Below are 17,106 nucleotides of genomic sequence, written 5' to 3' on the forward strand. Positions count from 1 at the left end.
CAGCTGCTTAGCCTTTAACCTAACTGATCCACAGACCCATGCCCGAACTAAACCATGACTGATTAGATGAATCATTTGGGGTAGAATAGATGTTAGGGAGTTAACTACGCTAGACTACCCTAGACCCCAAGGGACTATGTCTTATATGCAGAATATACACCAGGGAGCCATAGAGATAGTCACCTTATGGGAATTCAACTATATGTTTTTAGAAAAAGAGAGCAGGAACTATTTAAATAGTAAGGGTAATTCAGCCATTCTACTCAAAGAGCATATGCCATGGATTGAACATGAGATAGCTGCCATGCATCTGTTATTCCTTCTACCTCAATTTCCTAGTTGCTGCCTCCAGTGTGAACCTTTTGTCGCACCAAGTGTGTTTCTAGTGTTTAAACCTACAATGTTCATTTTTCATATAACATGGACCCTAAATGCAAGGGAACTACTTTATCTGGTCCTGAATAGAAGATGACATGTATGTTCTAAAATTAAGGGAATCTTCTGGAAGGATTTGACTATAAGCAATTTTCATCGTAAGTGCTAACTTTAAAATTTAATCCCTGAATAAGATTCAAGTCTACCATATTAGTCTCAAAGTGATAGGATCTAAGGCTTGGAGGGGCTTTATATGTCCATCTAGCCCCAAACACCTATATGATAGAACCTCCTGTGAAAATAAATGTTGGTAGATATTGGTGACCAGTTGAGGTGCTCTTCCCATGATTCTATTCTAGCATTTCCCCCCACAATTCTATGTCTATGTACATATTTTCCCTGCTCATTCCCTTGTTTACCCGGGAAACATCCCCTTCAAGAATCAGGTCAAAGATCACATCTTCTATGAATACTCCCCTAAATCACTCAGGCAGTCCTAGGTGCTCCTTCCTTTCTGTTCCCATTGTAACTCTTTTGGTTCATATACTATATAGCACTACAATGTTCTCTTTGCTTAATTCCCCCATACAGCTCCTTGAAGGCAGAGACAGGTGATTTATCTGTAAATCAGGCTTTGAGACAATGCTTGGCACCCCATAAGCAATTCCTATATATTTTAAAATTTGAATTATGACAGTACATGCTAAATTCATTTTTGGATGCTGGATTAATTTGTTTGAGCTCCAAAAGAGGATTCTGAAAGACTGAAAAATCACCAGAGTCCGTCCTTTCATTCTCAGTAGCTTCCATCTTTTATTGTTTTTCAACTTTGACTAGAATAAAGAAAGCAATAGGAAATGCGTTCATTTTTACTAACAATTTTAATCAATTCCACATTTCAAAATTGGCCTTCTCATAAATTGTCGGTAACACCAATACATAACACAAATTCTATAAAGGGGAATTTGGCAATATCTAATCAGTCTACGTTTACGTTGATACTTTAACCAGCAATCCTAGTTCTAAGAATTTACCCTGAAGATACACGTCCAACAAAACAAAAAACCATATACATATACAAGGTTATTCATTGTAGCACTATATAGAATAGCAAAATATTGAAAGCAATCTAAGTGCCCATCCATAGGATAAACTGGATAAACAATATCACATTCACATAGTGGATTACTCTGCAGCTGTATAAAAGAAAAAAATATCTCTATGAACTGATACCCTGATTTTCATTATATATTGTTAAGTGACAGAAAAAAAAAGAGCAAGGTATGCTACCTCTTGTGTAAGAAGTGAGTTATAAGAAAAAAATGTATGTATGTGGGTGTGTATTTGTGTGTATTTGCTTATTTTTTCAAAAGAAATACAGAAAAGATAAACCATAAACTAATAAAAATCATTACTGACCTATTGGAGTGAAGGAGGTATGGGATGGAAGAGATAGGGAAAGGAGTAATACTTCTCTAAGTGTACCTTGTTAAACTGTTTTGACTTTTGAACCATGTAAATGTTTTATATATTCAAAAAACTTAACCAAAAAAGACAGGATGTAGGGGGACACTTAAAACAGTATGTCAAAGAAACAAATGAACTCAATTGTATCAAATTCATGATACAACAAGAAGAAAAGACAAATGAAGTTAACTTTTTAAGTGTTCTGACTGTAGGCCTAAATGGGATGTGTTTCAAGTACAAAAATACCTATAAAGATCTTGAATTTTATTTTGTGATCTTGGTATTGGTGTAGTGGTTTCAGAACTGTTTTGTGTGTATAGTAGAGCACAGCAAATAAGTAATTATATTGATGGGTTTTGGAATTAGGGTTCTGTGTGTGAGAAGAAAGGCGCAGATATGGAATGGGGGGATAAAAGTATCTTGAGGTGCTGGATGAAACTGGAGGTATCATTATGAACTCATTTTACACACACACACACACACACACACACACACATTATGGCTCTGTATACTGAAAGGGAATATGGAATGACATCTCAGTGACAAGGAGCACACCTAATATCCAGCTCTTGATTTCTAGATACCATTCTTCACTAAAAGGAAGGAGGGCTCCTTGAAGAAATGGCTGATATATATATATCTTGCTGTGCCAAAAAACAAAGGCAGTGGTAAAAAACCGATGGGAACATGTCAAAAGAACACTGGCCAAATTTGGGACAATTTAAACCTCAAAAATATTACTAATGGCAGTGGATTAAAACAGTATCTTATTCTGTTTAAGCAGCTGTAACAAAAGGCCACCAACTGGGTAGCTTATAAACAATAGGAATTTATTTCTCACAGTTCTGGAGGCTAGAAATCCATGATCATGGACTGAGTTTTGGTGAAGTCCTTCCTGGTTCAGAGCCGGTGCCTTCTCTATTCTCATGTGGTGGAAGAGATATTTCTGCAGGCTTTTTTCTAAGGCACTAATCCCATTCATGAGGGCTACACCCTCATGACTTAAGCACCCAAAGACGCCACCTCCTGATACCATCCTCTTTAGGTGTTAGGATTTCAACATCTGAATTTGGGGGAGACACACACATTCTGAACATAGCATACATTAAATTAAAAAAGATAATATGAGCCCGCAGTGATACTAAAAATGGTGGGAGTGGCCAAAGGAAAGCTTGTCTTTATAGAAGAATCCAGCTAATGAATGTAGAAGGAATGACAGAAGGATCATCATTTTACAACCACTGACTTTAGTAAAGTCAGGCAAGGATCAGTGGTCAATGCTAAAACCACTGGCTGAAAAGGTTGCTGGGGAACAAGATGTTATAAAGTTTCAAATTATTACTCTACAGATTACTTACTGGTTACAAATGGAAAAATGTACCTTTACTACCACCTTACCCACAGGATCCAACATAACCTCGCCAGCACCTGGGCAAACTGACTTTACATTGCCTCCAGGTATGACACACTGAAGATAAAACCACCTGTGAAACATTCATGCCAAAAATTATTAACTTGCATCTAATCATGATAGAAAAAAATCGGATAAATCTAAATTGTAGACTGTTCTACAAAACACTGGCCTGGACACTTCAAAAATACCCATGTCATAAAAGAGAAAAAAATGGGAAGCAACTGGTTTTTGATTAACAGACTAAAGAAACATGATAACAGCAACAACAACAAAAAAGTAACATCACAACAAAATGCAAAGCACGACCCTTGATTGGATCTTGGATTGACAAGGAAAGTCATAAAACATATTATTTTATTGGAACAATTATTATAATTTGACTATGGAGTTGATGTTACTTAATATTATATCAATGCTGAGTTTCTTGAATATAATTTCATGATAATGTCTGGTAGAATGGCTTTGTTTTAGTAGATACATGCTGCAGTATTTAGGGTTCATATGAAGCATCAAGTGCCACAACGTCAGTAACTTTCAAATGATTCAGCAAAAATAATTATCGAAAAAGGGAGAAGGAGAGGGGTAGTGTGTAGGCCAGAGGAAGACAAATAAAGTAAATGTGGCAGAATGTTAACAACTGGTGAGTGTAGATTGATGGTATAGAAGTGCTTATTCTTTTTTTTTTCTAATTTGTTATGTAGGTTTGAAAATTTTCAAAATTTAAAAAAAGGAGAAGAGGTTCAACACAGAAGAAGCTCAGCATAGGCCTTCTGTTGTCAACCAGGTTTACAAGGTGAATGGGAAAACAAAAGCAAAAGCAAACAAATGCAAGAGCTGAAAGCGTTAGGAATAGCTCAGCACATCTATCTTTCCTTAAGTAGCACACTACTCTGAGCACCAGACCCTCTGGTCTGGTCAATTCTACAACTTTCTGAGAACTATGTCAACTCTATACCTATTGCCTGTATTATATATAAAAATAAAACCACAAAACCAACAAAAGTTATAGAGAACATTTTTGGGACTTCAGGGGAAGTTTGAAGATAGACTATATATTAGATAATATTATTTTACCAACGATAATCTTATTTATGATAATGATATTGTAGCTATGTAGGAGAATGTTCATGTTCTTAGGAAAGAAATGGAGGCACCTGGGTGGCTCAGTCATTAAGCGTCTGCCTTCAGCTCAGGTCATGATCCCAGGGTCCTGGGATCGAGCCCCGCATAGGGCTCCCTGCTCAGCGGGAAGCCTGCTTCTCCCTCTCCCACTCCCCCTGCTTGTGTTCCCTCTCTCGCTGTGTCTCTCTCTGTCAAATAAATAAATGTTAAAGAAAAAAGGGAAAGAAATGCTGAAATATGATATCTGACATTTACTCTCAAATGATTCGGGGGTGGGGAGGAAGTGTGTGTGTGTGTATGTGTGTGTTTAGAGAAAAAAATATGGTGATTGTTATACTTGAGAGTATTAGATTAAGGGTATAGGGGAGGGATGCCTGGGTGGCTCAGTTGGCTAAGCGTCTGCCTTCAGCTGGGGTCGTGATCCTGGGGTCCTGGGATTGAGTCCTGTGTTGGGCTCCCTGCTTGGCGGGGAGCCTGCTTCTCCCTCTGCCCCTCCCTTTTCTTGTGCTTGCTCTTTATTTCTCTCTCTCTCTGACAAATAAATAAATAAAATCTTTTTTTTTTTTAAAAGGTGTAGGGGAATTTATTGTGCTATTCATATAGGTGTTGTGTGGGTTAAACAGTTTTCAAAATTAAAAGCTGGAGTAAAGTTTCCACATTTCCTTTAGTTGTCCTTGGGTAATTGGTTTGGTTTTTTTTATTTTTTAAGATTTTATTACTGTGTTTATTTATTTGAGAGAAGGGGGAGGGAGAGAGACAAGCAGACTCCATACTGAATGCGGAGCCTGACGTAAGGCTCAGTCTCACAACCCTGAGATCCTGACCTGAGCGGAAATGAAGAGTGGGATGCTTAACCAACTGAGCCACCCAGGCGCACCAGTTTGGCTTTCTTTTAATTTTAAACTTGTGTTATATCTTCCTTCCTGACTCCTTTCACCCTAATAAAAGAATATATAAATGAATGACCCATGTATGTTTCCACATAGAAAAGTCTTCTCCCGTAAGACAATTATTGCTTTAGGATAGAAATGAACAAGGACAGTATGAGACAGTAGAAAAGTATGGGCTTTAGAGTAGGACTCAGGTTCAAATCTTAGTTCCAAATGATTAGTTGTGTGATCCTGGAAAAGCTGTATATGACCACACACATAGTAGTTGTTTAATGGTTGGTAGCGATTTGGGAGGAGGTAGTAGTATTTAGTATTATTTAACAATAGTATTTAGTATTGTTATTTTAAGAACAGCAGTTGAAGACAATAGATTTTCTTGATATTTCCATTATGTAATCACAACAAAATCTGCCTCTTATTTATTTATTTAGATTTATTTATTTAAAGAGAGAGAGAGCACAATCGGGAAGGGCAGGGAGAGGGAGGAAGAATCCCAAGCAGACTGCACCAAGCCTGGAGCCCAAAGTAGGGCTCGATTCCACAACCCCAAGATCACAACCTAAGCCAAAACCGAGAGTCAAACATTCAACGAACTGCACCATCTAGGCATCCCCAAATCTTCCCATTTTAAACTAATTAAAAAGGAATCACAACATGGGGCACCTGGGTGGCTCATTCGGTTAAGCATCTGACTCTTGGTTTCGGCTCAGGTGGTGATCTCAGGGCTGTGGGATCGAGCCCCACTTGGGGCTCCTCGTGGAGTCTGCTTGTCCCTCTCCCTCCCACTCTCTGCTTCCTGCCCCCGTCCCTTTCCCTCCCTCTGCTAGTGCTCTCTCTCTCTCTCTCAAATAAATAAATAAAATCTTAAATAAAAAAAGGAATCACAATGTCATTCCTCAGAGGGAAATGTCACGAAGAATAAAAAAGGAATGTTTAATGATATCTATAACGACAAATTAAATGCAGCAAACATCTATTGAGATCCCACTTTACAGGCACTGTGCTAAAATGCATAGCTCTTGCCATTAGGGAGTTTACCACTTAATGAGGAAAACAGATAAATACACACTCATTATAATACAGGTGGACTGCACAAAGTACTATAATAGAGGCACAAAGTATTACAGAAATACTGAGAAGAGAGTTAGCAGCTCATTCTCACAAGGATTGTCAGGAAGTGCTTCAGAGAGGAGATAATACAAAGGCTAAGAATTGAAGGATATATAAGATTTCATCAGGTATAAAGGGAAGCAGGTAATTCCAAGTAAAGGAAAATGGTTTTAGTACAAAGGAATGAAAGATCATGGTAAATTTGTAAGGGAATAAGTATTTGGTATGGAATAACTAGGTCTTCAGGTGTGTTTTAAATATAGGAGATGTGATTGAAAGGAAATTTTGGAACTGTATCACTAAAAATTCAAGTATCTACTGTGTAAAAGGCACTGTGGTAGAAGCTTTACAAAGATGAACATATTTAGTATTCACAGCAACCCCATGAAGTACATTATTTTCCAGGTCCCACCCCCAAGAGATTCTGATTGAGTAGGTGGGGAGAATGAGGGAGATAAAGAACATGCATTTTAAACAAGCACTCTAGGTGACTGTGATGCAAGAGATTCATGAATGACACTGAGAAATACTGACTGAGAGAAAAGAATGAATTTGCATGAAGGCAAGTTGCATACATTTAAAAAATGTATTCTTCCCAACTCATGCCATACTCACATCAACTTATGACAAACAGACATTATTATTCTCCTTTTACGGATGATTAAAATGAGGCACAGAAAGGCTTAATAACTTGTTTAAGATTACCCAGCTAAAATGTGACAGTGCCTGGACTTATGAATCTAAATGTCTACTACATATCTCTATCCAGAAGCCCTAATATAAATTCAGGTTCAACATACTCCATTTTCTCAACTCATTCTTTGCCCCAAGCACAAACACATTAATTCCTGCTCTGATATACCCAATCTCAATGAACAGCCCACCATGTACACATTTATCCATGCTAGAATTCTCCCTCACCTGCTAAATCTAGTAAATCACCTTATTCTGTCAATTTCACCTTCTAAAGAGTTTTCAACAGTCTCATTTCCACCCACACTACTACTGACTTAACAATAACAGGTTCATTTATTGAGTACCTACATCACATCTAGCACAGTACATTAATCCTTAGATCAACTCTTCGAAGTAGGCAATGTTATTGTCTCCATTATATCAATGAGGACTCCATGGCTTTGATTCCATGTCCTTTGCCTCTATACAGTTGAGCTCCAGATCAACACCTCCATCTTTGCCAGCTCTTATCCCTCCAACTAGAACATTTAGTCTTCTAGAATACCTCCTCTTGCTTATTCTACTGACAAATAAAACTTTAAGGATAAAAACTAAACTTACAGCAACCCTTTCCCATTTTCCTATTATCATCAATGGTACCTCCTCAGTTTTATAGGGTTTTTTATTTTCAGTTTTGTAGTTTTTAGTCTTAAAGTTTGTAAGAGGAATCATGATGTAGTAGGAAGAAGGAATGGGAAATAAAGTTAGAATATGACCTGGGTTTACTATTTGATTTCACATTTTTTGTTTTTAGCTCTGTGTCTATGCAAGTTATATAACTTCTCTGTCCTTAATTTTCCTTAAATAAAGGATAAGGTTAATAGGAGTATTAATTCATAGAGTCCTATGTGGGAAAAGTACACTATATAGTGTTAAATCCATTTTTGAGGAGGAAGAAAATCTCTTCAATGTGGCACACACATATATCTTATGGCCATAATCTGGATAATCTTTGTCAGACACATCAGTCTCCTGCATAAATATCTCAAGTGGCTATGCCTTGTCCATTGAATAAGATGTAAACTCAACTCTGCAGACATTCTGTCAACCATACTACTGCCTATTCTTACACCTCTCTCGCTTCACTCTATGAAATAATCCAATGGAGTCATTTGGTTAACAAGCATTGTCTTCTTATTCCTCAGCCTTCTCTCATTCTCCCCCTTCTATATCTCAATGCCTTCCCATTCCTTTAACCAATCCGGGTATATTCCTTTTTTTAAGATCAAGGTTGGTAGCTAACAAGCAACTAGATGTCTGGACCAAAACAATGAGTACATGTGGTTCAAAACCAAGGCATGAACAGAGAGCATGTGCTGGAATTGTCTTTTTCTGTGGAGCCCAATTACATAGGTATGACTGTTTACTATGCAGATTATGTAGGTGTAATTGTTTATAATGTGATAAACTATAAAATTTCAGAAAAGTTCCCTTAAACAAAATGTCTACAAATGCTGGACAAAAATAAACATCCCTTGAAATGCTTAGCTGAGCTCACAAAGGAAAGGGAAATTCCCAGAGGCCAAAAGTGAAGAGGTAGTTGAAGAGGTAGTTGAAAATGGTCAACTGATACTGAAGTAACACTGGGGCATTTGTTATTCTTATAGTCTTTTTTTTTTTAATTTTAATTTTTAATGAGAAATTTTATCTTTGGATGTATATGTCACATAGAACATGATACTCTAGAAAAAAGAGAAGTATGAAATAATTTTATTTACAAATTACACACATTTGGAGTTATACTAATCTATTCATATGCTAAGATTTTCAATATTCAACTATTTTTTCATTTATGTAATTCATATAATTTCTTTTTAAAAAATTAACATATAATGTACTATTTGTTTCAGGGGTACAGGTCTGTGATTCATCAGTCTTACACAATACCCAACACTCATCACAACACATACCCTCCCCAGTGTCCATCACCCAGCTCCCCCAATCCCCTTAAGCAACCCTCAGTTTGTCTTCAAAGATTAAGAGTCTCTTATGGTTTGTCTCCCTCTCTGGTTTCATCTTGTTTCATTTTTTCCTCTCTTCCCCTAGGATCCTCTGCCTTGTTTCTCAAATTCCTCATATGAGTGAGATCATATGATAATTGTCTTTCTCTGATTGACTTATTTCACTTAGCCTAATACACTCTAGTTCCATCCACATCATTGCAAATGGCAAGATTTCATTTTTTTGATGGCTGTAATATTCCATTGTGTATATATATACCACATCTTCTTTACTCATTCATGTGTTGATGGACATCTGTATTCTTTCCATAGTTTGGCTATTGCGGACATTGCTGCTATAAACATGGGGGTGCAGGTGCCCCTTAGGATCACTACATTTGTATCTTTGGGGTAAACACCCAGTAGTGCAAGTGCTAGGTCGTAGGGTAGCTCTATTTTCAACTTTTTGAGGAACCTCCATACTGTTTTCCAGAGTGGTTGCACCAGCTTGCATTCCCACCAACAGTGTAGGAGGGTTCCCCTTTCTCCACATCCCCGCCAACATCTGTCGTTTCCTGACTTGTTAATTTAAGAGACACTCTGAGACTAGGAGATAAGATTTGAACGAGGTGGGACAATGGAACTGTGACACCCCTCCCAAATGTGCAGAGTGCCCTTCTTAAACCCATCTTCAATAAAAGAATTGACCAAAAAAATCCAGGAAAAGAACAAGGAAACCTGTCTGCCTCAGCCAGCTGGGACTCTGTGTGGGGGAAAATGTGTCCCTTGAGAATTTATAATCACAAACTTGCCTACACATCACTTTGGGGTTCAAATGTACACTATCAGCCTGATCTGGGAAGACCCCAGTCAGGAAATTAACTAAAAGTTGTCCCATATTGAGAGTAATGTAGGATGCCGAGAAGAAACAAATATAAGTCTTTGACAGGTCAAAGAGGACAGAGTCAGAATATTCAGGATTCCCACAGATAAAAAATTACTGTCAACCTAGAACACCCAGAAAAATTAGAATTAATAAATGAGAACCTGTTCAGACAAGCAAAAACGGAGTTTATCAACAGACCCTCACTAAAGGAATTTGCAAGGAAATCAACTAAAAAAAAAAAAAAGAAAGAAAGAAAAGAAAGAAATTGATTCACAATTGATCCAAATTGCAAGAAGGAGTGATAAGCAAGGAAAGTGGTATACATGTGGGTAAATAAAAGCAAACACTGATTGTAATGATTAAAAAACAAAGTATCTTAATTAAGAAAGTAAGAAAATATCTACTTTTAAAGGAACTAAATTATTGGATAACAATAACGTGTAAGATGGAAGGGAAGTGATGAGAGGAAAGTGTATGGAGGTAAAGATAAAAATTAATTTTAGACTTTAAGATTTTATTAGGATGAACTACATGAAATTCCTAAATTCGACTCTTTATCTATAAAATATTGTCAATCTCATGTGGTTCAACCTAATATATCACAATTTTAAAGATAACCACTAAGTGAATAGAAATAAAATGCACAGCTTCCAGAAGAAGAGACAAAAGTGGAATAAAACCTCAATACAAAAAAAAGTGGACAATAGATGATACCATTAATATAAAAATTTGAATACGAAGAACAATACAAAATATGGGTTGTGGATACAGATAAATATTTGAAAAGTATAAAGGAAATTCAGGATACTGCTAAGGGTGGAGAGAAAGAGATCAAACTTCTAAGATTTTATTTTTAAAACTGGAATATGAGTACACAGGTCTACTATTCTTTACAATTTGCAATGAATTAAACTTATGTTTAATAATAAAATTTTTAAAGCCATAAAATTTTTTTAAAGCCATAAAGTTACAAAGACAAAAAACAAAACAAAACAAAAAAACCCAATATGTAGTGTTTTCCAATTTCTGTGGTGTAAAACACTCCCACCATGTTTAAGATACCAATGTGACATCACTGAATGCAGAGTTAATAAGAGATGTACAGGGGCGCCTGGGTGGCTCAGTCGTTAAGCGTCTACCTTCAGCTCAGGTCATGATTCCGGGGTCCTGGGATCGAGCCCTGCATCAGGCTCCCTGCTTTGTGGGAAGCCTGCTTCTCCCCTCCCACTCCCCCTGCTTGGGTTCCCCCTCTCGCTGTGTCTCTCTCTGTCAAATAAATAAATAAAATCTTAAAAAAAAAAAGAGAGAGATGTACAGTAGCACATATATAGTATTTTCACCATACAGATAACAATGGATGTAAATAATTTCAAAAGCATAGAATGTAGTAAAATAATTAGGAATAATGAATTTTAAATATATTACCTATGTCTTAAATGACTTATTTAAGTAAATTTATATAATTTAAAATGTGTGTCTAAAAACTGGCTTACAAAATTCCTGAAAATTTAACAATCAATTCTCACAAGCCAGTGAAAGCCATGTCTAGCATACCACTGTATAAGTATGAATCTGAAACAGTTCTTTTTTTTTTTTAAGGTTTTATTTATTTATTTGTCAGAGAGAGAGAGAGGGAGAGCACACAAGCAGGGGGAGCAGCAGGCAGAGGGAGAAGCAGACTCCCCACTGAGCAGGGAGCCCCGTGTGGGGCTCGATTCCAGGACGCTGGGATCATGACCTGAGCCAAAGGCAGACGCTTAACCAACTGAGCCACCCAGGTGCCCTCAAAACAGTTATTTCTGAGTGATATCAGAGAAATTGTTGTGAAGAACCTCTGAAAATCCTCTTTGTCATAAAAGCAATGAGAATAATGGAAGAAGTGTAAAAATAAATTTACTCTGTTCTCTGGAAGTTAACAAAGGTTTCCAGTAATTCAGGGTGTGTTGATTACACTTGATCTTAGCCAAAAGGCCGAGAAGCGATGGGGGTGTGTTGATTATCAAAAAAAAAAAAAAAAAAAAGATCTCTAAAAAGTGAGCTTTGTGCAATTTTAACTTCCCCTATTCTAATCTACTCCATCTCCAGTTCTGTCATAGCCTTGAAAAGCAACAATCACAGTGAAAACTACCAGTCTGGAAGTCACACAAAATGGAATAATGGATCAAAACTCCCTCAAACCTCCACTCCCAGAAAACTATCATTATTTGACCTGTCTGATGGTTCTCTGGACAACCCAACTCATAGGCTGTCTTTATTTTATCTGACTTGGAGTTTGCCAGTGTAAATCTCTTCCCCCAACACCACCCCCAAAGAAGTTTGTCCAAAACTATGAGACAAATGTTTAACAAGTGGTTGCCTGATGCATTGGACAATAGGGCAAACAAGAGGTCAACCAAAAAACTCAAAAGGGAAAACTGGGAAATAAGATATCCACAGAGGGCTTTGAAAAGCTCTCATGTGAACCTTGGTATTGAAATGGCAATACACTTCCAGGATTGTGCACATACTCAGGAATGACATGAGAAAGTCCTAAGTTCACCACTCTGGCTGACCTTGAGACTCTACATAAGTAAGAAATAGGCAGAATTTTAAACAGCCTGGCTGAGTGTTGACTACATACCCCAAATTGCATAGAGCCCCTCGGCAAACACTGGAACACCTACTGGTTGCAGGCATATAAAGACACCTGTGTAATCATTATTTCAGGAAACCATATTCAAAGAACTAAAGGAAAGTATGAGGATAATACCTTAAAAAATAGAGAATATCAATAAAGAGATAGAAATTATTTTTTAAACAACAAAATAGAAATGCTGGAGTTGAAAAAGACAATAACCAAGTGAAAATTTCACTAACAGGCTCAATTACAGATAAGAATCAGCAAAACTGAAAAATACATCAATTGAGATTATCCAATTTGAGAAAAAGGGAAAAAGAATGAAGAAAATGAACAAAGCCTCAGACACCTGAGGGACTACCATTTAACATTACAATATACTCATAATGGGTATCACAGGAGAGGAGAGAGAAGGGACAGAAAGGATATTTGAAGAATGGCTGAAAATTCCCCAAATTTGACAAAAAACAACACTGTACACATCCACAAAGTTCAATATATTCCAAGTAGGATAAATTCAAAATGATTCACGTGTAGACACATCACAGTGAAACTGTCAAAAGCAAAAGACAAAGAATTTTGAAAGTAGCAAGAGAGAAACGACTTGTCAAGTCCAAGGAACCTTTAATAGTTGGTTTCTCATTAGTAACTGATGAAGCCAAAAAAGTGGGATAACATATTCAAAGTGCTAAAAGAAAAAGACTTTTTATTTTATTTTATTTTATTTATTTATTTGTCAGAGAGAGAGAGAGAGCACAAGCACGGGGAGCAGCAGGCAGAGGGAGAAGCAGACTCCCCACTGAGCAGGAAGCCCGATGCGGGACTTGATCCCAGGACCCTGGGATCATGACCTGAGCCAAAGGCAGACGTTTAACCAACTGAGCCACCCAGGCACCTCAGGAAAAGACTTTTAACCAAGAATTATGTATCAAGCAAAATTATCTTTCAAAACTGAAGGATCCACTTCCATCATTACAGCATGAAGAGCCCTATGACCTGTTCCAAAATGAAAATTATTATTATTATTTTTAAAGATTTTATATATTTATTTGACAGAGAGACAGGGAGAGAGGGAACACAAGCAGGGGGAGTGGGAGAGGGAGAAGCAGGCCTCCCGTGGAGCAGGGAGCCCAATGCGGGGCTCGATCCCACTGGGATAGTGACCTGAGCCAAAGGCAGCTGCTTAACGACTGAGCCACACAGGCACCCCCCAAAATGAAAATTATTAAAGGAAACAAAGAAAAATAACTCCCCCACACACACAAAAACAAATTTTACACCCACCCCAATAAAAAAAATTGGAAAAAAAGAAACCACTCAAAGCCTTTGGAAATTATCCTAAGAACAAACAGCAAATGGAAAAACATCTCTTCAGGAAAATCTATAAATATTTGGTAGGAAAGGTGAGTATCTGTGGTTTTTCAGGAAGACTGCTGCCTGACCCCCACCCTGGCCCCCCAGCTTAGTGAGGTGGAGACTCCAGTCCAGACTGCTGCAGCCAAGAACACAGAATTGTTTCCTGTTTTAGCTACCAGCTGGAAGCCTTTGTTCCTGGGAGAAACAGGACTTAAATGTTTCTCATCCTGCCCCCAGCTGTCTGTTGCTGAGACTAAGTCCTAAGTGAACGTGGTCAAGAGGCAGGCGCTCTCTTCTTTCACCCAACCTCTACCTTGGCCATGGCACAGTAAGAATACTGGAGGAAGTATAATAAAAGGGAAATGCAAGTTCAAAACAACACGAGATAACATTTCACATCCACCAAGATGATATATAATAAAAACAAAATAAAACAAACAATACTAAGTGTCAGTGAGGAGAGATTTAGAAAAATTGGAACCTTCATAATTCATAAACTCTAAAATGTAAAATAGTGCATTTGCTTTGGAAAACAATTTGGCAGTTCCTCAAAAGATGAAATCTAGAGTTGTCTATGACGAGCATTTCCAATCCTAGGTATATACCTAAGAGAACTGAATGATTCTATTCATAAGAAAAGTCTAGAATAAGCATATCTATAGCAACAGAAGTAGATTAGGGGCGCCTGGCTGGCTCAGTTGGAAAAGCATGCAACTCTTGATCTCAAGGGTTTTTTTGTTTTTGTTTTTGTTTTAAGATTTTATTTATTTATTTGAGAGAGAGAGAAGGAGAGACAGTGAGAGAGTACAAGCGGGGAGGAGAGGGAGAAGCTAGCTCCCTGCAGAGCAAGGAGCCCGATGCGGGGCTCGATCCCAGGACCCTGGGATCATGACCTGAGCCGAAGGCAGACACTTAACGACTGAGCCACCCAGGTGCCCCTTGATCTCAGGTTTTTAGTTTGAGCCCCACACTGGGTGTAAAGATTACTTAAAAAAATAAAATCTTTAAAAAAGAAAAGTAGATTAGTAGTTGCAGGAGTTGAGGGGAGAGAAGAAAGGGAAGAAAGGGGAGTGAATGCTAACGGTTATGAGGTTTCCTTTTGAGGTGGCAAGTATATTCTGGAATTAGCACTGGTAAATATTGCACAAGTTTATGCCAATAAAAAGTCCACTGAATTGTATACTTTAAAAGGGTGAGTGAGGGGGCACATGAGTGGCTCAGTCAGTTAAGCTTCTGCCTTCGGCTCAGGTCATGATCCTGGAGTCCCAGGAGGGAGCTTGCATGGGGCTCCCTGCTCAATGAGGAGTCTGCTTCTCCCTCTCCCTCCGCCCCTCCCCTTGCTCCTGCTTGCTCTCTCTCTGGCTCACTCTCTCAAATAAATAAATAAAATCTTTGAAAAAAAAGAGTGAGTTAGTGGTATGTGCATTATATTGAGTGAGAGAGAGAGAGGAATAAGAGGAATAGTTACTTTCACTTGGTCATTATGGCCTAGGAGGTCGGAAATCACTTAGTCAGCCTTATGCAATGTCAACCAAACACTAATAGCTTACCTCAGTTCCTGTTTCTCTCCAATCCCAAGCCCGACTTCCCCCTGGCCACACTTTGCAGTCCTTATAGGTTTTAGTAGAGCCTTGTACTTTCATTTGCCCCCATGATAGGGAAGCAATTTCAGGGGAGGACATAAGGAACTTAACTAAATCTGAAATTAAAAGAAAAATATGTTAAATAAGTTATGAAGTAAGGTTGAAACAACTCCAAAATACAGGAGCTATACTATATACAAATATGTATTTTAAAATATAATACTATATACAAAATGCAGTAAACCCTAGTCCCCTATGAGTTAAGAAGCATCTTTGTCATTTATATGGTTGTGACTTCTTCTCTAGAGATCTAAAAAGTAAAATGCTGGGCGCCTGGGTGGCTCAGTCGGTTAAGCATCTGCCTTTGGCTCAGGTCATGATCCCAGGCTCCTGGGATAGAGCCCTGCATCGGGCTCCCTGCTCTGCAGGAAGCCTGCTTCTCCCTCTCCCAATCCTTCTTGTGTTCCCTCTCTCGCTGTGTCTCTCTCTGTCAAATAAATAAATAAAATCTTAAAAAATAAATAAAAAGTAAAATGCTAACTCTTGGGATCCTGAATCATTTAACCATGGAAACCAGATACTACATTACTTCTCAAACTGGATGGAATTCTTGAATTTTTTGAGAGATAAAATTAATGGAGTGAGGAGGTTGACACATCCTTTCTCTAAAAAGCAAGTATAAAGCGAGATAAACCTTTCAAAATAATACTTTGATACTCTAGAAATAATAAAGGCATACTATAAGCTGAGAAGCACTTATTTATGAAAACCACTGAATTTCGGAGGACAGTAACATGGCTTGTTGTTCCTGCCTGGGATTACTGTCATGCCCTCAATCAGTTCAGTTGGCACAGAGATTCAACTTGGTTGAGGCAGGATATGAAAATCAACAACAGTCTTGTTGCTTTGGCCAGAGGAGGCTTGATTAATTTAGAGCATTATATATTAAATTGGTGATCTCAGTGGCAAGCAAATATGGATGGCAGGTGGCTCTGCTTCCTTGCTATCGTGGGCTTGTTTGGGGCAAGCAATGGATTTGCAGAGTAGGCAGGGATTAACAGGAATTTCTCAGAGCTGACATAGCCATAGGGGCCTTGATGAGCTCTCCACATAGCCGGAGTGGACCAAATGCTGTGAGTGTATGTATCAAAGACAAAAACCGAGGAGGCCTAAATCATGCAAACATTTTGGGCTCGTGGAGCTGACAGCACATGCAAATTGAGAAGCAAGATGGCTCAAGAGGACTTAGAACAATGTAAAAGCCAGGCAGGAAATGAAAACAGTCTGAACTTCGAACTCAGTGCACACATTGAACACTGAACACTGAACTCAGTGCACACATTGACCCACAAGTACAGAGTAAAAATCTTATTGGCGTGAGGTATTTGAGTACAATCTTTCTTTGACTGAACATGAAGCTATACAGACACAGAGGAGAACCCTAGGAAGTCAAGCTTAAAAAAAAAAAACAAGAATAAAAATTAAAGGGGTGCTTGGCTGGCTCAGTTGGAAGAGCATGTGACTCTTGATTTTGGGGTCATGGTCCAAGACCCATGTTAGGTGTAGAGATTATAAATAAATAAATAAATAAATAAATAAATAAATAAAATA

At 38.0% G+C, this 17,106-nt stretch overlaps 1 protein-coding gene and 1 non-coding gene across 3 annotated transcripts in view; both read right to left on the minus strand.

Moving 5' to 3' along the window:
- Window positions 1–17,106, minus strand: part of AAMDC (adipogenesis associated Mth938 domain containing) — a 39,878-nt gene that overhangs the window by 12,003 nt on the left and 10,769 nt on the right. For both annotated transcript variants that reach the window (XM_027581164.2, XM_027581163.2), the window contains exon 2: window positions 15,463–15,611. In XM_027581164.2, the coding sequence (XP_027436965.1) occupies window positions 15,463–15,594 (132 nt within the window). In that variant the 5' untranslated portion in view covers window positions 15,595–15,611. The remainder of the gene's footprint in view (window positions 1–15,462; window positions 15,612–17,106) is intronic.
- LOC113915648 lies at window positions 11,738–11,922 on the minus strand. The gene has a single exon (XR_003517784.1). It is a non-coding gene; the product is annotated as a U2 spliceosomal RNA (small nuclear RNA).

Source organism: Zalophus californianus, chromosome 11 (genome assembly GCF_009762305.2).
Source record: "Zalophus californianus isolate mZalCal1 chromosome 11, mZalCal1.pri.v2, whole genome shotgun sequence".
NCBI classification, from domain to species: Eukaryota; Metazoa; Chordata; class Mammalia; order Carnivora; family Otariidae; genus Zalophus; species Zalophus californianus.